The sequence below is a fragment of the Stylophora pistillata genome, chromosome 1 (genome assembly GCF_964205215.1).
Source record: "Stylophora pistillata chromosome 1, jaStyPist1.2, whole genome shotgun sequence".
Classification (NCBI taxonomy): domain Eukaryota; kingdom Metazoa; phylum Cnidaria; class Anthozoa; order Scleractinia; family Pocilloporidae; genus Stylophora; species Stylophora pistillata.
In genome coordinates this window covers 61,500,611-61,520,742 of record NC_142519.1, presented here as the reverse complement: position 1 = coordinate 61,520,742, position 20,132 = coordinate 61,500,611, and the positions used below count along the sequence as shown (strand labels likewise).

Below are 20,132 nucleotides of genomic sequence, written 5' to 3'. Positions count from 1 at the left end.
AGCTAGGTAGCCAGGCAGCTAAGTCGCAAGAAAGTAGCAAGAAAGTCGCAGCTAAGTCGCAAGAAAGTAGCTAGAAAGTCGCAGCTAAGTCGCAAGAAAGTAGCTAGAAAGTCGCAGCTAAGTCGCAAGAAAGTAGCAAGAAAGTCGCAGCTAAGTCGCAAGAAAGTAGCTAGAAAGTCGCTGGTAAGTCGCAAGAAAGTAGCAAGAAAGTCGCAAGAAAGTAGCAAGAGAGTCGCAGCTAAGTCGCAAGGAAGTAGCAAGAAAGTCGCAGCTAAGTTGCAAGAAAGTAGCAAGAAAGTCGCAGCTAAGTCGCAAGAAAGTAGCAAGAAAGTCGCAGCTAAGTCGCAAGAAAGTAGCAAGAAAGTCGCAGCTAAGTCGCAAGAAAGTAGCAGCTAAGTCGCAAGTGAAAAAAAAGAGAGAGGTAAGTGTATGTCCCTTTGAAGCCACCGTAGGTTGCCACCATATTTTGAAAATGTTCGATTTTTGGCTACATTTCTTCTTAATCCCAAGGCCCGCGAAGCAGATTTTCAATTGGGGGGGGCTAATGCGAACGCTTTAGCGTGAGCCAGGTAGGGGAGCCGGGGTCATGCTCCCCCGGAAAATTTTGAAATTAAAGTCTTCTGAAGTGGCTAGAAATGGATCTAAAACTGCCAAAAGTGCATCTGTTCACTTGAGACCAATATTTGTTTGCCCTGGAATGGAGGTTTCCCAAAAGAGAGTTTTCTCTGCATATTTTTCCTCTAGCTGTGTGCTTAACAGATTTCTTTCTCTCTTTGTACTTCTGTAAAGTTTTCCTGTAGAGGATCCGATGCATTGAGCTCTGTTGCTGACATTTTTACCCACCAAGGAAAGTGTGTTTATATTTAATCATATTTGAGTTCCCAGTTCTCAACTGAAAGTAGGAGATCAAGGTGCAATATACAACAGAGAGGACAATGATATGCATGATAAATGATCATGAGATTCTTAAAGCAATGAAAAAGATGGTTTTCATGAAGATGTCTTTTAGATGTCTTTTAGATAGTTTATATAAACAGATATACATGTATGTTTGCTTTTAGAATTGTGTTGATGCTTTTTATATGCTAAAGTTTGACAAAAAAGTGGCAGCTATAATGGGCCCATTTAGTTGTGTAAAGCTTTGTGTTCGCCACTGTGAAAGGTTATGTTTTACGATCTGCAGTAAAAAATTAATATTTTAATCACACCACAAAAAGTTTGCACCTGCAGGGATTTTTTTCTAGATGTAAATTAATACATAATGCACCCTTAACCCTTTATTTCCCAAGATTCCTTTAAACTAGTAATTCTCTCTACTTTCCTCTGCATAGATCCTGATGATGTCAGTTTGGAGAATTCAGTGTTGGATCAACTATTTATCCCCCAACTGATATTTTCCTTTATTCTCATCACTTCTTGATACTGTATTTATTTGATATTGTAAGGAGAAATTCTCTCCCAGTTACTCGTAAGAATTAAAGGGTTAAAATAACAACCATTTAATTTTGTACTTGAAAATAATTTTGTTTTTATAGAGAATAATTCTGTTCTGCTTGGCTTTGGCCAAAGATTAATCATATAAAAATAATAAATAGTTCTGCAATGATATCTCTGACTGGTAGTTAAAGTAATAATAATTCTCTAGGGGTGACAATGGTCCCAAGTTATACAAATCAGTGCAATCTGGTATGTGTTAAAATTCAATCATGATGCTCTTGGCATAGTAATGTAAAAATAAAAATAAAAAAATGCATGAAAATGAATCAAATGTTGTGATGTAATTGTCAGTAATACGTATCACCTAAAAAAAAATTGGTGAGCTGTTTTTGCCCTTGAAGTAATGGAATCTTTTTTCTTTTAATTTAATTTAATTTAATTTAATTTAATTTAATTTAATTTTGTCCGTTTTTACTGCATTATTTGCAGTGGGGAAGGACTAGAAAGGAACATAGGAACCATTCGTGCTAGTCCACCCTCCCACCCATCCCACCCATCCCACCCCAGGGGAGGACATCCATCACACAGTAATCTCGTGTGTGGGAAATTAACGTCTCCTACCCCTAACCCTGCAGGAGACGGGACCTCCATTTATTTTGAACAATGTTTTTCCACTAGTTTTGCATTTTGTGCTCTTTTGCATGGTGATGTCCTTCTCAAGGAGCATGCGTTTGGGTGGTGGTTTTGCTACATATTTAATGGTTTTGTTGCCAGTTGAGATGTTCTCTTTGTCATACATAGTTTCTGTTAAAGTTCTTTCCTTGGTGTGACATTTGGATGTATCCTCAACGTAAGATTTATTGCCACATTCCTTACGAGATGTTAAAGTATCATTGCTTATGGCAGCACTCATCAGGTCTCTTTTGTTAGCTGAACTTAGTCCTATCAGAATGTTGAAGGCAGGTTTGGCCCAGCTCATATCGCCACACACTTTTCTATAGCTTTCAAATGGTGTCTACAAGAAAAAGGAAAAAATTAATATAAGCTTTTCTAAGATGCACCTTGAGGAAACATAACATATAATTTGCTGGTGCATTAATTAAGATAACCCTCTTTGAACAAAATAATAAAATAAAAAGTGTCTTTACTTAGATTTCACCTTGATTAAATTCACTGGGCGGTTTACCAGTATCTTACCTTTTCAGGTTTGTGTTTTGGTGGCTGATCCTTGTGTGGTATGACAGCTCCTTCTGAAGACTCCGAATCAGGTGTTCTAGCAAGAAAAAATTAATCATGTCACTTAAAACTTCTCTTAGGACAATAAAAATTTACTTAGAATTGTACCTCACAGGCAAAACTGGGGTTGCATACAACTTGCCAAGGTTTTCTTGATGCAGAAATTACTACCTACTGATTTATTCTGTTAAAGTGGAGAGACAAATTGTCTCTCCACTTGGTGCCAGGAAAATTTCTTGCTAGGAAAACGAGAGAGTGACAACATCTGCACCAGTGCCAGCTGGTCTACTACTAAGCTAGCTTAGAGCTTACCATGCGATGTCTAAAAGTCCCAGAGTTTTTCAATACTGTTCCACCTTACCTGAACTGACTAAGTGTAGATCGTAATTTTGATTTTCCACGAGGTATTTCTGGTGTCATCAGAGCACACCTCAAGTCCCTTGTTTCATATTCTTGGAGACAACTTTTCTAGTCATGCTCATCTAATACAGCCTGAATCAGGAAATACACATTCATTCCTGCCATGGATGACTTTGCTTGGCCACCATCACATATTTTGCAGCTTAGTTGTTCCACCTTTTCTTTCAGAGATTCCACAGTTTTGGCAATACTTTCATTTGTAAAAACCTTTTCTTTGGATTTAATAATGCTTGCTTTGAGCATGTTCATGATTCTTAAGACAGCAGTTCTGAAAGATAAGCAGACACCTTATTTTCACAGGGTTTATCCAAACATGCCAATCACTTTGGACAATCTCACCACTCAGTCAACTGTATTTAATTTTTTCACTGCAGTACTGTGACAATCCTTTTAACTGGTTAGACTCCTTTGTGCATGCTTTTCTTTCGGAAGTACCCCATCCAATGAAAGGTGCTCAACAAAATAATAGGATTTTTCCCATGATTAGCTTGTAAAACAACCTTAATCTGACTGGGATGCATCCAAGATTTAGTCAAGGGGCCGGTTCGTTGATTGTCCAAGGGCATGCTCCCCCAGGAGATTTTGAAAATTAGGTCTTCGGAAACATGATTTCCAGCATTTTGAGGGACAATTTAGGGGGTTGGACTGAACCACCCAAACCACCCCTGGGTCAGCCTCAGAATCTAGATGCAACAGTTTTCTAATTTTTATCACTGAGAGTTTGGTGGAAGAAAAAAATTGATCTTGGTTTTAAAACCTTCCTTTGCAGAAATGATCATGTTCTTAAATTAAAATAGTGTACAATATGTATCTACAGCTATCTTACTTTGCATCTGCTGTTTCTTCACAGACAGTTTGTAACTTTTGGAAAAAGGTCACAAACTCTCCAAAACCCTGTAAAAACAAATTGTTGAAAACCACAGATGAAGGAAGTTATTAAACATTAGCCATGAGTATGGGACAGAAAAGTCTACACCAACTGGGCTGCAAAGAACTCTTTGGCTTAGTAAAGATTCTCTCTTGTGGTAAAATGACCTGACACCTACTAACAGCTGAAATATATTTATAAAAATTCTATTTGGTAAACTAAAGGGAATAATAAATTTTGATATACTGATATATACCTTAGTTAATGGAAGAAGTGGGTTGTCATCAATTGGTGCATAACTCTTTCCACCCAATCGTATCCTCAGAATAAACGAGACAGCTGTCTGTTGGCATGGGAAGGAAAGAAAACTAGAGAAAACTGTGTAATATTATCCTCCAACTGCTAAGGATAATGATGAGAAAAAAAATTGCTTTTTTCACCACTGGATCAGACTATATACATTTTAGAATACAGCTCAATCCTATCTCACAGTTGTTTATCAAGGAGCCAATCTATTGAGAAGCAAGGCAGGATCAGCCACAGATAGGAGGTATACATTGTCACAGCAACTTCTTGGAATGAGGAAATTGGTTTAGGAAGTATCTAAGAACTCCAGTAATATGGATTGAAAGATTACAGCTTTTGCTTTGTTACCTGTCCTCCATGATGACATAAACTGATGATGATGAATGCAATGATATACATGCATGCAAGAATATCAACATCATGATTTAAATGCTTGAAAAATAACTGAGCTGCCACCTCTTGTTTCACCCTCCAGACTCTTTCAACACGCCAGAATTGACTCTCAAACACCAAGGGATAATTTTCCAAATGAATTGAAAATTTTGACTCTTACAATTGCAACACTCTTAGTCTAATAGTGATTGATTCCACTCTTTGAAAACACTTTGCTAATGTATAGCCCACACCCTATTTAACTTATGTGTCTATTTAAAAGTGGCTTAGCCAGAAATATTTTACGCATGTGTGGTCTTCACAGCAACTTTTTTGATAACTGTCATTTGCTGATAGCAGTTCATAATTGCAGAATTTTCATGATAATATTCACTGTAAAAAAAATTGCAGGGGTTTCATCTAAGTTTTTAGCAAGGGGGCAACTGGTTTTCACAGGCAGGCAAAACTCTTTGGACTTAACTTCTTTATAAGATAAACTTTCCTCTATATGGTCAAATCAGGTGGGCAAAAACTTCCTTAAAACCAGTCAATTTGCTCAGTGCCCAGTCCTTAATGAAACACCTGAAATTGAGTGGTACCTGAAACATAGGCATCTTTTTTTCCCCCTGCAACTTTCCTCAATACTGTAAATTGTTTATGAGCCAAGTCCCTGCGAGGGATATGGATGGCCTGAGACAAAGCTAGTTCATCTCTCTAATTCACTAGAAGCCTGAGGTAACTCGATAAACTTTCAGCAATTGATCCTGTTTTCAAAACAACATGTACAAGATTAACAAATCAACAGATCACTTGTTAAGTCAAGACCATGCCTAACTTACCCTGCGAGCAGAGCCTTTTTAACCTGTCCTCGAATCGATTAAAAAGAAGAAAAGAAGAAGAAAAGTAGAAAAGGCTCTGCTCACAGGGTATGCCTAACTTCACACTAGTTCATATTTTTTTTCATTTATTTATTATTATTTTGATTTATTTTGATTTATTACAGATTCCAACAATTAAGAGGTTCTTCTTCTGTAACAATACTAATCTAATCTAAGTATATATACATATATATGTAGTAACTAATTAAAAGTATAATAACAATAATAAAATTAATCAATGTAACTTATCGTGAGATATTAAAATATACAATACATATTATGTGGATTAAAGACCAATATTTAGCAAACAAATGTTTCTTAGCACTATGGCAAAAAACATTATGTTCTAAAACGTTTTTTGTTGCTATCGGGAGTCTATTGAACAACGTTGCCGATGTGTATAAGGCTGTCCCTCAGAGAAATCAGCACTGAGAAGATGGCTATTTAGCTCAGGACTGAACAATCCAGCTTTCAACCAAACTGTACTAACAATAGCTGAAGGTGGTTTGGGACTGTATGTACTAATTAAGTACAACATATATGTTCGTATGATGCACGATCTTCGCAGTAGATAGCGCTATTTAAGCAATAGCGAAAATCAGACCTGAAAAAAATCAGGCCTGTACGGGATTCGAACAACTGACCTCTGCGATACTAGTGCAGCGCTCTTACCAATTGAGCTAACAAGCCCACTGGGAGCAAGCCGTTAAGTTGATTCGTAATAAACCCGTGAAAGTGATAAATCAGATACAATGAAAATATATGAAGTTCATATATTTTGAACTGCGGTATTAGATATGTATGATTTTCGCTATTGCTTAAATAGCGCTATCTACTGCGAGGATCGTGCATCATACGTATCTAATACCGCAGTTCTTAATATATGAACTTCATATATTTTCATTGTATCTAACATATATGTTCCTTTACTCCTGTTTTTCTTTTTTTAAAATACTAGATTACCCAGGGGGATGAAGATTTCCCTGATAACACCAGTTTCTTTGATCATTTAACACAAATCTCTGTTTTAATCATGGTTAAAAAACACAGAAGCATTTTACTAAGTTTTCTCAGAAAACTTTCCTCATTAGCAGACAATACACAGTGATTAACATAATTTTCACAGCGGCCAAAATTGAGACCATGGCATTCCAACAATTGGTAATTAATTATAGTGATTTCATTTTTTCATTGAATTATCCACATTTTATATGCTAGAGGTTAAATTATACTCACTTAGTAGTTCATAACTTATATTTTGCCAATGCTGAAAACGACCCCAAACTTACACACCCACTGGCCACTCCCACCCCTGCAGCTTCTGTGGACACCAATGCCACTCCATGATTGGGCAACATAGCCACAAGAGAAGCTGCAGAGCCTGACAGCGACTCTTTTAATCCCTCTTACCTCTTTTTCCCCACTTATTTCAACCTCAAAACCCCTCTACTAGACCATTCCCATTGATGCAAAGGACCAAACAAATATGAATTTTCTGAAGCCAGTGAAGGGATTCTCTGAATTTCAGAGCTAGTTTCTCGATGTTTAAAATTACCTGCGTGAACGATTCTTGTGAAAATGAATGAGATAGAGGAGGATTGGGGTTCCTGTGCTCTGGAGATTGTTTTAGTACCAGGTCATCAAGCACATCTACTGGCACATCTTGCTCCAGGAACGTATCAACTGTTTTCTCAGATAGTGAGTATTGACCATCTGTGTTCACAGAAGAATTAGAAAGATATGTGAAAAGGAGCAATGTAAAAAAAGTTGCAAGTTTAGACAATAGTTAATACTTGTGCTGTAAAGTTCGTGATATGATGAAACTCAGTTGATTTTAAGGGTGACCTACCTTCTCTCTCTGTGGAGCAGAGCACTGTTCTGTTTCCAACCATCAGCTGAAGAATTTGTTGCTGGAAGAAATGTTTCATGCAATGTTTGAATTAACAAATTAATGAATTAACCATTTCATTCTTGAAGTTTACAGTAACACTTTTAATTAGCTAAATTACATGACTGAAGGACAACTTTAGTCAGTGTCTATACTAACAAAAGTCACCACTACTAATCCTTTACACCTGCATATTCTCCATACTGTTCTCTATACATTTCCTAAGGTGCTTACAAGGAGAATTTTTTTAACAATAAAGATGGTGATCATTTCCTCTATTCTCATGACCTTAACGTGTGATTCAGGGTGATACTGTAAGGAGAAATTAGATGGTAATCACATGTAAGGGTCAAATTAAAGGGTTAGGGATTATTTCATACCTAAAGCATTTCATAAATATGTTTTCTACTATAATTAATGATTATCATTGTTCATTCGTTCATTCATTCATTTTAGTTTGCCATTACCAGTAAAAAAATTAACCGAATACAAAATTTATGATACATCAAAGATAAAATGAACTATTCTAACTAAATTAACTTCAAAATCAAAGGAACTGAAGAGCTAGGTAACAGCAAGGAAGCCAATTAGAAGCTGGGGGCTTACTAAGTATAGGCTTCCTTATTTAACTAGAGGATAAACCATACAAATCAAAGGTGCTGAATGAAAATTTAGATTAAGTTAAAAGAAAAAGAAAGAAAAAAAAAAAAAAAGAAAAGGTGTGTATATAGCTTAGCAAAGAATATATTTATAAACTAAAAATTCAAAGAATTTTTTAAAGCCTTTGATAAACAAGCTGATGCTTTCAGAGTATTGAATTTCCCGACTTAGCGTGTTGAAAAACTTAAAACCTTGATGTTGACCTTATAATGTTTGTAACCTCTAGACAGCTCTTTAATTTCTCACCTCTAGCTGTGTCTTTGGCTTTCCAGTGACAAAAAACTGTTGCGAAATTTGAAGCATGTCTTTGACATTACTGTCCGTGATTAAACATGTTTTGACTCTGTGAAGGACATCAGCAAAGTCCACAGCATTGCAATGTAACAAAAACGTGTTATAAGGAGTGCATAACCTAGAAATTGAATTTTTTTCTTCATCCATTGACAACTTATAATTCATGACTGCTTTGTGGGCTTCAAGTACATCATGTAATTTCACTGTAAACTCCCCCGCTTCCTTAAAGAAAAAAGATAGAGCCATTATCAATATTTCTGTCAACAAATCATCATCATATCGATCTTTTAAGACTGACCGGATGGTTACAAAAGCTTGGTGCCACTTACACTGACCGCCTCCCAGTTAGCTCAATGGATAGAGCGCTGGACAGTTGTGTGGGAGGTCGAGGGTTCAAGCCATGGCCGGACCAACACTCAAGGTCTTAAAATAATTGAGAAGAATTATGCTTCCCTTCTATAACATCAAGAAGTGGTTAGATATTCTAGTCTTCTCAGATAGGGACAAATAAAATTAATGGAGGTCCCATCTCCTGCAGGAGGGGTAGGAGACGCACGAGATTACTGTGTGATGGATGTCCTTCCCCGGGGTGGGATGGGTGGGTTGGGTTTAGGTGGATGAACCTAGTTGGGGACTACGTGTCCTATTGTTCTTCCACCTGTACAATGTACAAATCTTTTGAAACACAGAATTGTCTTTTATTTTATTTTATCAACTGAGTAAATCGTGTATGAACTCTTCTGAACAAAATCGAAGCCTAAATATCTTAAAAACTTTAACTCTCAAGATCTGAAGGTTAATTCTCCCCTTTTGCTGCTGCATATTTCCTTGTAAATTTTGTGCGTGAAGACCTAAACACCGCAAATATGAAGTGAGCTTAAGCTTACTGCAAATTGGTTAACACCAAACTTCGTTGATTTTATCTTGTAGCTGCTGGTATCTTAACTAATTCTTCACAAATTCACAATTTACGACAATTTTTCTCCATCAAAACGCTTACAAAGTACAAACACAATAATTGGGCCAGCACGTGTTGCCCACGATCAAAAAAACTTTCCAAAGAAAGCCAGATCGCAGGTTACGTCAAGGGCACCAAAAATTCATACCATGAGGTTGCTCTAAGGAGCCTTTGATTCTTTCATGATACATATTATGGTAATTGTCTAGTACCTCCATCCAGAAGCCTACTTGTTATCATAAAGTAAATATGAAGGTGTAGTCTGATCGTCCGGGTGAGTGTAGTCCTGAGAAGGACTGTTGTCGGTGGCAGCGACTGACGTTTCGACAACCAGTGCGGAAGTCATCATCAGAGTCAAGTGAGTGATTGTTGTCAGTAGAATGTTCTTATTCCAGTTCGTGTGAAATGATCGGTTGGTTTTGCCGTGATGTTATTGGCTGTAAGACTCAAGTGACGTAAGTCGTTCGTGATTGGTCTGTTTCGGTCTGTCGGTAAAGCTAGGTTGTTCTTTTTTGGTCGTTTGTGATGTTTATGTCGTGAATGAGTCGTTTGTATGGGGCGGGTAGTTGTTGACATCTGTTTAGGGGAGTCTGTTCTAAGTTAGTAAACCAGCTTTCCAGAGTCAGTCGTTGAAAATAGTCAGTGCTGTAGGTTAGGCATTGCGCAGAGTCCCAGTCAATGTTGTGGTTGGTAAGTCGATGGTGTTCAGCAATGTGATTGCTGACATCACCTTTCCTCGTCGCCCGTCTGTGTTCAGTCAGTCTTGTTGTGAGGTTTCTGCCAGTCTCACCGATGTAGGAGGCTTGGCAGTCGGAACAATTGATCTTATAAATCGTTCCCTGTCTGTTCCTCGGTTCGTCTTTGTCTTTAACGTTGGTTAGTAACTGACGTAGTGTGGTGATGGGTTTGTGGGCGACGCGGATATTGAAGGGTAGTAAGATGCGCGAGATGTTTTCAGACATACCTTTTATGTACGGTATGGTTGCTGTAGTCGTAGGGGTTGCGGTGTCGTTTGTTTCGGTAGTGGTAGTGGGTCGGTGAGTGTTTCGTCGGATGAAGTCGTTGCTGTAGTTGTTCTTCGTAAAAACACGGTGAAGGTATTTGTTCTCGTCGGATAAGCTGTCTGTCGAGTCACATACTAGTTGTGCGCGTCGTGTTAGAGTTCTGATAGTTGTGGCTTTGTGTGATGTAGGGTTGTAGGATGACTCGTCTAGTAATCTGTCGGTGTGTGTCGGTTTCCTGTAAACTGTCGTTCGTAATGAGTTGTCGTTGTGGCTTACCAGGCAGTCTAGAAAAGGAAGTTTGCCATTTTCTTCGACTTCTCTGGTAAACTGTATGTCAGTGTTTTGTTCGTTAAGGTGGTTGTGGAATGCGTCAATTTCGTCGTGTCGAACGGCGGTGAATGTGTCGTCAACGTAACGTAACCAAAGCGGTATCGTTTGTCGGCAAGTCGAAAGGGCGCGTTCCTCGATGTTCTGCATCACAATTTCTGCTATAACAACAGAAACTGGAGACCCCATGGCAGTGCCGTGTAACTGTTTGTAGTGTTTACCGTTGTACTGAAAGTAAGTAGACGTTAGGCAAATGTTTAACAAGTCCATGATGTCGTCTGTCGGTAGCGGTAGTGGTTCGGTAGATTTTCGGATTGCAGTCTCAGTGCATTGTAATGCTAATTGAAGTGGAATACTTGTGAACAGTGATTTCACATCAAATGACACTAGTTTGTAGTCGTCAGGTATCTGAACAGTCTTGGTAGCGTTAATGAAGTCTTCAGTGGATTGTAGTTTATGTCTGGATTTGTCGGTTAGCGGTTGTAGTATTGTCGTCAGGTACTTGGATAGTTGGTATGTGGGAGAGCCACAGAAAGAAACAATAGGTCGCATCGGGAAACCAGGTTTGTGTAGTTTCGGCAAACCGTAGAGTTTCGGTGGCTGTGGTACCGAGCACCTCAGTCGATAGTACCGTTGGTTGTCAAAGGCGTTCGTTTTCTTGAGTGTCAGTAGTTTACTGTTGAGTTTGCATTGAAGGGCAGGAGTTGGGTCACGTTTGAGTTCTTCGTAGCTTCGTTTGTCGTTAACTAGTGCGTCCATTTTGTCGTGATAGTCATATCACGTAAAGTAAATATGATGGAGAAATGTAAGACTGAGTTTCATGCTCATTTGAATTAATTCAAAGTCAATTGCAATTGTTCAAACATTAACCATTCCATTTCCAATATCTAGTTTTAGTAATTCTCTTTACTGCCCGCCATACAGTTCTTATTATGTTACTACTGATAATTTAGTTGTGGATCAACTAACATTCCCCTGCTTTTCTGCTTGATAGTATTGATATTGTAGGGAAAAATTCTGTCTTAGTTGGTTACTCACCATGGGTATTAAAGATGGAGTGGATTATCAACATTGACATTGAATGTACCTGGTTTCACTTGTTCTGTATGACAAGTCCCAAACAAATCAACAAACAATGGATCCTGAAAAAATCAGATGAATACAAAATTTTTTTAGGAAGATTACAGTTTAAACTAACAGAAAATATTACCAGTTTAATACTAACACTGACCTGGTTTTGCACAAGACAAGTTAGTCTCCTGTAGTAATTGGATTTGTTGGAGAAAAGCGTACAATTATGCCCTGGGAACCCTTGCCAGGTAACAGACCACAAGTTGATTCCAGCTTGAAGACACTTTGACTACAATCAATCATGAGCTAACAAAAGCAAAAATTATTACATAAGAACAAACAATTAAGTGTTTAAGCTAAAGGTTTATCTGTTGATATCAAGTTATTATCTAAAACAATTTCTTTTCCATAACACTGCCATTCTGAAGAATATGACACCAATCGGAAAACGAGACCTGTAGTTTATCTGTAAATTATAATTATAAGTAGCCCTATAGCGATCTCCCTCCAATGGACTTAGCCAGAGGTGAAAAACAGGTCGGAGGGAAAAACCATCTAACAAAAGACATGAGCTGATTTTTTTTGCATTCTGAAGGTGGAAGCATCTGTTAAACTTTGTAAACATGGGAATTTCTTAAGATAAGTGACCTTTATCCATAGCAATTATGCTTACATAATAAGCACCAGATAGATTACCAGATTTTCAAAAGATTTCAAAGGCAACAGGGACTCAGTGAATATTTTTTTGGTTATTTTTGCTCATAATTAACTAATTATCAAATTGGACTTGATCTTTTTTCTCTAGTACTAGTCTTATGGTGATGTCATTCCCTTATCATGGAACTTGTTAATCTCCCAGATATCATAGAAAACACTAAGTTAAACATGATTTAGTGCTCAAAGGAGCTGACCTTGCACCAAGGGAAAATGAAGTAATGTTCCTGAAGGAGATAACCAATTTCTTTTGGAAGTAACTGAACAATTACACCAAAACAATTATTTACCTTTCATGAATAATTGTTAAATAAAGAGAGTAAATCCAGAAGTGTTTGACCTGAAAAGCTGCAGGAACATCTGAATTGTTAACAACCTTGAAACTTTTAGCTGAAAACTTGCTAGATTCTACAACTCCCATATCAAGATAGTCAGAGTCAAGACCAACTTCAGGCCCTAAAGAACAGATTGAAATTAAGAAAAACTTGAACATTTTTCAACAGGAACTTCCTTGATTAGAGAGCAAGTGTGGTTCACAATGTCCATGATTGATGTGAGATTACTGTTGACTGAAGAAAGAGTGGAGGGGTACTCAGGTCTATGACACTGGGCTCTCAGAACCTCAACCCCATTATAAACAATTCTGTGGCCAATTAGAGACTCCATTACTTTTAGGCAAATGTAATTTTTGCCATCTCAACTTTTTTCTATGCATGGACTACCTTATAAAGCCTTTCAAGTCACCCTAAAATAAATTAAACACATCCTTATGATAAACATCAAATGATGACATTTCTCTGAATATATAATTTATTTAATCATTTTATACTAGTCTTTTGAGTTTATGAGCTGTTAGAGCCTATGAAAGCACAAACATATCACTACCTTTACCTATTCCAGTGCATTTTATAACTGAACAATTGGTAGCTCCAAGAGCTATAACTTCCAGATAATCCACTGAGTATAAACCAGGATTCTGTGGAGTAAATGATACCTGAAATAAAAGAATACGAACAAAATACATTTTAAATAAAGATCACATACCAGTGAGCAGTTGTCAAAGGAATTAATAAACACAAGTGCAGATACAAGAAGAATATACAGAGAAACATTCAGTTCACAAATATTGCAAACAGAGAACAATGCAATCGAGTCCCTTCAGTTGGTAATACATAGATTCACATGCAACAAATAATTACCTTAAAAAATGAATGGTTGCATTATAATTAAATTAACATGTGATAGGAAAATGACAATCCTTACTGTTGCTGGGCATCTGCCTGCAATCCTTTGACAGTGAGTTTTGTCTTAATCACCTATTTTTCTTCTTTACGAGAGTTAAAGCTGATGGTGTGAGCCTATAATGTAAGATAATAAGGAATTATTTACAACACAGGGCTTATGACAGTGTAACAATTAATTCTATCAAATATGTAAAACCTGATTGAAGATATAATTTATGAGAATAACTGATGTGTATATAAGACCAGTATACCATCAAAAATGTTTTGTTTTACTAGAGACCCTGTAACAATTTACAGGGGATCCTAAAAGACAATTAACAATTTAGAAAAAAATTTGCAGTACACTTAAAATGCCCACCCGAGTTTCATTGGGTAGAATGATTCCTTTAGAGGGATCAATGCTAAGACTTTTTAAGTGAGGTCCAGGGTTTTCCATGCAAACCTGATGGGTAAAATAAGGTTTGTTGACATTACAATTACATTATATTACAGTACTGCATCAATCAATTCAAAGCTTCAGCATCTCTGCCCCTTTCCCCCCCCCAACCCCTGACATTTGAACTTTTGATAACTGGTTTCTTCAAATTCCTGAGAAGGGAAAAAAAAAGGGTTCAAATGTGCCCATTTTTTTCTCAAGAAAAAAACAGTGACCATGGCTTTCTACACATTGGCCAAGCTATAAAACCTAGTGAAGTATTTACCTTAAATACATTGATATTTAAGGATATAACACTTGTATTCTGCTGGAGAGACTGGACACATCTCTACAAATTTCCCACCCACCCCAGTCATGCAAGGTTCAACCCGCTACCGCTTCCGCTTCCATTCAGATGATGGTTATTCTGTAGGGAGGGAGGGGACATTGAAGTTTTGAATTGATCGTCACATATCAGTAATCATTAATATTCTTATGGATAAGGATGTATAAGGATAATTTATTTTATGTCAGGTACACAGGGAGTGGTTGCCGGTTGCCCAGATCTCCTGAGCCAGGGGTTCATGATAAAAGGGACTGACATTACTAGATTCCTCATTCTAGGAAAAATGATAAATTTTAATTGATGGGGAAAGGGAAGGTGGCCTTAGTTTGACACTTAGGAAGGTTGAGAACATTGAACACACCTCAGTGCAATCCTGGAAGCGTTCTTGACCTCAAACAGCCTTGTTGATGCTGTACCTAAACAGGTTGGTTTGAAATGAACAGTTCCCTGTAAAACCCCAAAAATTTACAATCAGATATAACAAATCACCTGGTTTTCCACTTAACATGAACTTTTTACTCTTATTAAAACAACAGAGATACTTAAATTAAGATTGATTTCAAAGCAGTAACTAATGGATTGGTAAATCTTAGTCAAAATATAACAAGGAGCTGTTCATAATTGATAACCATGCCATTATGGATTCAAATCAAAGAGTAATGGTTCAATCGAAAATGTCCTAAGATTACAACCTGATTATTGAGTTTTAGAGATGGAATCTCTGCTGATCCAACAAGGCTTATTTCCCAAACAAAGTTGTAAAGTACTCAGTACAAAGTTTCATATATCACATGTTACAAAATAAATGTCACCTGCTAGACAAAAATTGCATTTGATTGTATGTATTGCTGTGTCATAAGCCATGTATTTTTGCTTGCAAAAGCCTGCAAATTCAAAATAAGCAGTGTGGTATGATTGCCACACACTAAACTACTGACTAACCTCACTTGCTCTAAAGCCACACCAGGAATTATTGGCCCGCTGTTATTTTTGTACACACTTTGCTGGGCTCGGCTGTACTGTCACAACCTCAGGTGAATCTTTCCCAGTACAGCCCTTATGCTTGATTGGTAAGAAGTTATTATTTAATTTAATTTTTGCTAAGGTTCCCACTTCCATTGGTTTCTTACAGACTGCTATAACTTATTTCTCCTCTAGTTTCAACCATACTTGTTCCAGACCCAAGGTAGAAAAATAAAGATAAAATCTTACAATTTGTTTTGTAACTACCTTAACAGATTGTCATCAAATGCAAAATGGATCGGATTCTGCCCATTGCTGGTCAACAGCAGTGTTCTGTAGGACATGCCATCCACAGTAGTGGCTGGAAAGACCTAAACATTCCAAAAAAGGAACAAGTTACTAATCATATGCTTTGTCAACTAACAGAATACAATCATACTGGCACCACCTAGTAATACATTATGGTGGACTAAAACTGTTTCTATCCATTAGTTTAGGAACAGCATTATTCTAACAAGGGTAGTGTAGTGAAGCATTTGTCCCATTTACACAAGCAAAATGTTTTCTTAAAATTAGGTTGACCTGAATAATCAGTTTGAGAATCTTCAATGGGGAAAACATATCAAACCATGCTTGAAAAAACAGCTTTAATGTCTGTTTTAGCTTTGGTGTGAATGGCTAAATTATCACTTACCAGCTGTTGTACATCCCATTGACTTCTGGGGATAAATGATTCAGTCCGCATTGCAAATGTGAGTCCTAAAAATAAAATCCAATCAATTTTTTTCGGTGAAACAAGGAACTTGGATTCATTGATGTTTCATCAATGAAAATTCTAGATGTAACATCAAAACACTTAAGCTAATAACAGAATATGGAAACAAAAACAGAACTAAAGCCCTGTATCGTTGAATCTAACCATAAACAGAGTTCAGTTCAAATTACTTATTAAAGTTAATTTCAGCACAAACCTGTAGCACTGAGCGAAAGACACCAGGGAGGACACTTCAACCAGTCGATAATCTCTCATACTCTGTTCCAAAATACAAATAATATTATAATAACTATTGGTGTGACTCAATATCAAGGGCATACTTCACCTGATAGGCAGAGAATTAAACGTCAAAAAACATCTTAATGACACTATCAGAACTCTCAAGTTAATTGCCTGACAAAGAATAAGATTTTTTACCACAATTCCTAGCCTCTGATTGTGACACCATGGGTGTCCCCTTCTCAACAGAAGCGGAGGGAGGGGGGTGTGTATTTAAGGGAATAATCCCCTGGAAAATTGCAATAAAAAGTAATAGCAAGGACATGCATTTCTTCATTCTGAGTGATAACTTCCATTGCTGAAGTGTGAAGTGTTTGAAGCAAGTACAAAGGAAACAAGGAGTAAATTCTATTTATCAAATGAAAATCAGTTATATGGGTACTGAACTAGAACTGCAGTTTGCTATCTCAAAATCAACAATTTGAATCAGAAACCTTGATTTCATGACAAATAAATAAATGGTTGTTATGAGCTTGGAAAAAATTTAGGCTTCTTAACTGGTACACCAGCACAGGAAATAAATCCCTCACCTTATAAAATGTATAACACTCCAGGTCAGCACTAAAAACCTGATTAGCAGCATTCTATTAACAAAAAAATTAGAATTACAAATTGAACTGTAAACAGAATCAGACAGTAAAGGCAAAAATGAACCAAGTCCAAGTGAATGAAAGAAGCATAGACAGTGTTTACTGACAGTATCAAATAACTTACTGGTCTAAATGTCATTCGGAATGATGCAGTCTTTAGAGGGAGGATGTCTGCTTCATCTGGGGAAACAGAAAATATTCCTTGTTGTGTCTATCAGACAAAAAGGAGCAAAATATAACACAAGAAGAAATCACAATGTAACATTTATTTACAATTTAAATTATAGGTCTCAAACTAGAGATGGGCAAACAACAATTGTTAATGACGTAAAAAGTACAAGTTTTCACCTTTCATCCACATGCACGTGATTTTTCCCTTTGTATGATTTGTGATGTTTACTGTCTGTATAAATTAAACACAGAAAACAGAATAAACAATTGAGCTCTGATTCACAGTGAACTAAACCAAAGGAATTAAACCCTTTTTTGAAACCATTTACCTTCTGCTCCACAGCCTTAGGATCCAGCATCTGCCCAAAGTCTGCCTGGAGAACATCCAAACCGACACGAGGGACAATGGTGGTCTGCAAATCATGAATTCAAAATAGTGATCACATTAGAATCAAACTTCATGCATTAAATTTAAATGAAGGAAGAATAGGGACCTTAACAAACAAACTAGTAACTTACAGTTTCTCCAACTGAGGCATGACAAAGAACTCTTCCATTGGTGACAGTTCATGAGCTGATGGCAGCAATTCTCCAGAAGAAGTACTCTGCTCAAAGAGAGGAATCAACACAACTTATGTTGTTAATTATTCCTTACTTTCTGAAGATAAAACTCAAAATTAAAGGGATGATATAACTGGTAACAAGTAACACTCTACTAATCCCATGCTGCTGCATCTTTTCTCTTAACTGGAATTTCATTCTCAACCACAGTTTGTGTACATAATCAACGTTTTAAGATTTTATTTACAAAGCAATAAAATATTATGTTTTAACTCTTTAACCCCTTAGATAGAGTAACTGGTTTCTAATTTAAATAAGATATAGAAGGCATAAGAATAAAGGAAATAATCACCAAATTAAGAAGGTCCTGATCGTCAATACTGTAAGTAAAGTACAGAAGAATGCAGAGAATACCAAAATCAATTTTGGGGTGCAAAGGGTTAAATGTCGTTAACCTACAACTATCAGAGTACAAACCTCCAGTGCTATGCTATTAAAGCTCCTTTGTCATCAAGTTGAAGTTTGTTTGTTCTCAGATCTTCATTAAGTTGCTATAATAAATTCAAGAACATATTGAGTAGTAAGGTTATTTGATATGTTAGATGTACAATCATATAGACTTTGTTGTGGGCTGCTCTAGAGCAAAAGCATTTTGAAATAACTTTAATTCGTATAATTATTCATCATTTTAATCGAACGTAATCTACAGATCTCTTTTAGTGGGAACACCACCACTTACCTCAGATTTTTGAGAATCCACATCTAACATGAGTGTGATACCTGTCCAGATGTTTCTTCTGCAAAACAGCTGGTAAACAGATAAATTTACGGTTCATCATTTTAACCTCATGGTATGACATAAGTCATGCTATGGGTTTAGGGTTTGGAGGCAAATTTCAATTACAAATCACTCACTCACTCACTTTGTTATACATTAATTAATGCATTAAACCTGGATTAAACACTTTTTCTTCCCCTCTCCAATAAGTTTACCTGTTCAAAGTCACGGTGTATGTATATTTGGGGGGTGGTACAAAGGCAAGAGTATGCCGAACTACTTGGACAAATTCAAAATGGCATCCTGTCCCTTGAAGGGTGATGGTTTTTTTTATTCCAAACTTGATCAAAACATACCTTTGTGGAGCCAAAAATGGAAAGGAAATATGCTACAGAATACCCGACTGCAGAGAAATGGGTGTCTGAGTCTTAAAAGTGACAATAACATGAACAATTCGTGCGAGAAGACCTAAACACTTCTACACACTTAATTTACAAGATTTAAATTACCTGAGTGAGTAAACTTTTCTGCATCATTCAGCTTACACTTCACTGTTAGAATAATCTAAAAGTAGGCTGCCATAAGTCTACAACATGAGCATCAAAGACAGAACGAATGATTCAACAATCCGTATGCACTCTGCCACTGGCTTGGCTCTTGTGCGTAGCATCTTGTGTTGTCAGTAAAAAAATATTCTTGACACAAACTCTAGTTACACCTACCTAATTTTATAAAGTTATTCTTAAGGAAAATGTTCCTGAAAATGAAAAAGATTGTAGTACTATGAAATGCAAGTATCTATAGCATAGTATCTAGAGCATTGTATTGCGCCGTTTGGCTGCATAAAATTTGGCTCCTCAGTTTTGGCTCCTCAGTTTTTTCTATACCAGTAAAAGAGCCAGTGTGGGCAGATTTTTTCTTCAAGTGCCTTGAGCTTGAAATGATGATGATGGTGATGTTGCCTCAATAAAGTCTAATTATTCATGTAAATATATAGTTCCAGGTTTCCTCTCAAATGTGTATTTTCATTAATTTTGTCGAAGTTAATGCAACAATATAAAAGCAACCCTTTTTTACTTAATTTTAAAGATCTAAAATGAGTTTCTCCTTGGAAATGCAAGTATTCTTGCTTGAGTGTCAACCTCGATTTTAAAGATATATCTTCATATGTAGCTGTGAAAATCAGGCAAATGTGCATTTTTGTTGATTGTTGAAAGGTTTGCTATGGTGAAAGAGAAGTAGTTTTCAAGCAAACTTCATGAAAACAAACGGGGAAAGGAAGAGGGGGACCAAAAAAACAGAGAAAGCCCTTGGTTGACTTTTCAAACCCTTAAGAGTAATCAGCATCTAATATCTCCACACAGTGATACTGCTGAATCATTCATTAGGATCATGAGAATAAAGGAAATTATCTTCAACCTAAGATTTGATTGCTAAACAAAGGAAATGTATAGAGAGAAATGTGGAGAATACAGATACTGAAGTCAGGCTTGATGTTCTTGAATTACAATTTTTTAGAGTCCTGTTTTGTTTTCTCCAAGATGGGTATGGACACATTTGTGTGCATGTGAAGAATG

At 36.8% G+C, this 20,132-nt stretch overlaps 1 protein-coding gene, 1 long non-coding RNA gene and 1 pseudogene across 5 annotated transcripts; 1 reads left to right on the top strand and 2 right to left on the bottom strand.

Moving 5' to 3' along the window:
* Window positions 1-4: 4 nt before the first annotated feature.
* Window positions 5-1,608, top strand: LOC148743601 (uncharacterized). Its single transcript, XR_015989990.1, has 2 exons — window positions 5-421; window positions 790-1,608. It is a non-coding gene; the product is annotated as an uncharacterized LOC148743601 (long non-coding RNA).
* Window positions 1,609-2,044: 436 nt separating this feature from the next.
* Window positions 2,045-9,670, bottom strand: LOC148743600 (uncharacterized; annotated as a pseudogene). Its single transcript, XR_015997608.1, has 10 exons — window positions 9,530-9,670; window positions 8,312-8,581; window positions 7,367-7,427; window positions 7,073-7,230; window positions 5,239-5,403; window positions 4,218-4,304; window positions 3,920-3,987; window positions 3,035-3,361; window positions 2,635-2,710; window positions 2,045-2,452 (listed from the first exon to the last, which is right to left on the bottom strand). The product of XR_015997608.1 is annotated as an uncharacterized LOC148743600 (transcript).
* A 2,286-nt stretch (window positions 9,671-11,956) lies between these two features.
* On the bottom strand, window positions 11,957-19,481 carry LOC148743599 (cilia- and flagella-associated protein 65-like). Of its 3 annotated transcripts, none has more exons than XM_088728389.1 (16): window positions 18,517-19,481; window positions 18,255-18,328; window positions 18,130-18,157; window positions 17,736-17,821; window positions 17,546-17,629; window positions 17,394-17,448; window positions 17,170-17,225; window positions 16,986-17,039; window positions 16,373-16,434; window positions 16,096-16,160; window positions 15,669-15,772; window positions 14,800-14,885; window positions 13,697-13,791; window positions 13,325-13,427; window positions 12,724-12,889; window positions 11,957-12,025 (listed from the first exon to the last, which is right to left on the bottom strand). In XM_088728389.1, the coding sequence occupies exons 5-10, from the start codon at window positions 17,573-17,575 to the stop codon at window positions 16,136-16,138; spliced, it is 282 nt and encodes a 93-aa protein (XP_088584515.1). In that variant the 5' UTR covers window positions 17,576-17,629; window positions 17,736-17,821; window positions 18,130-18,157; window positions 18,255-18,328; window positions 18,517-19,481; the 3' UTR covers window positions 11,957-12,025; window positions 12,724-12,889; window positions 13,325-13,427; window positions 13,697-13,791; window positions 14,800-14,885; window positions 15,669-15,772; window positions 16,096-16,135. The 3 variants fall into 3 exon arrangements, with proteins under 3 accessions (XP_088584515.1, XP_088584512.1, XP_088584504.1); XM_088728386.1 differs by lacking the exon at window positions 18,130-18,157 and having other exon boundaries at window positions 18,517-18,585; window positions 19,065-19,481; XM_088728378.1 differs by lacking the exon at window positions 18,130-18,157.
* Between the last annotated feature and the right edge of the window lie 651 nt (window positions 19,482-20,132).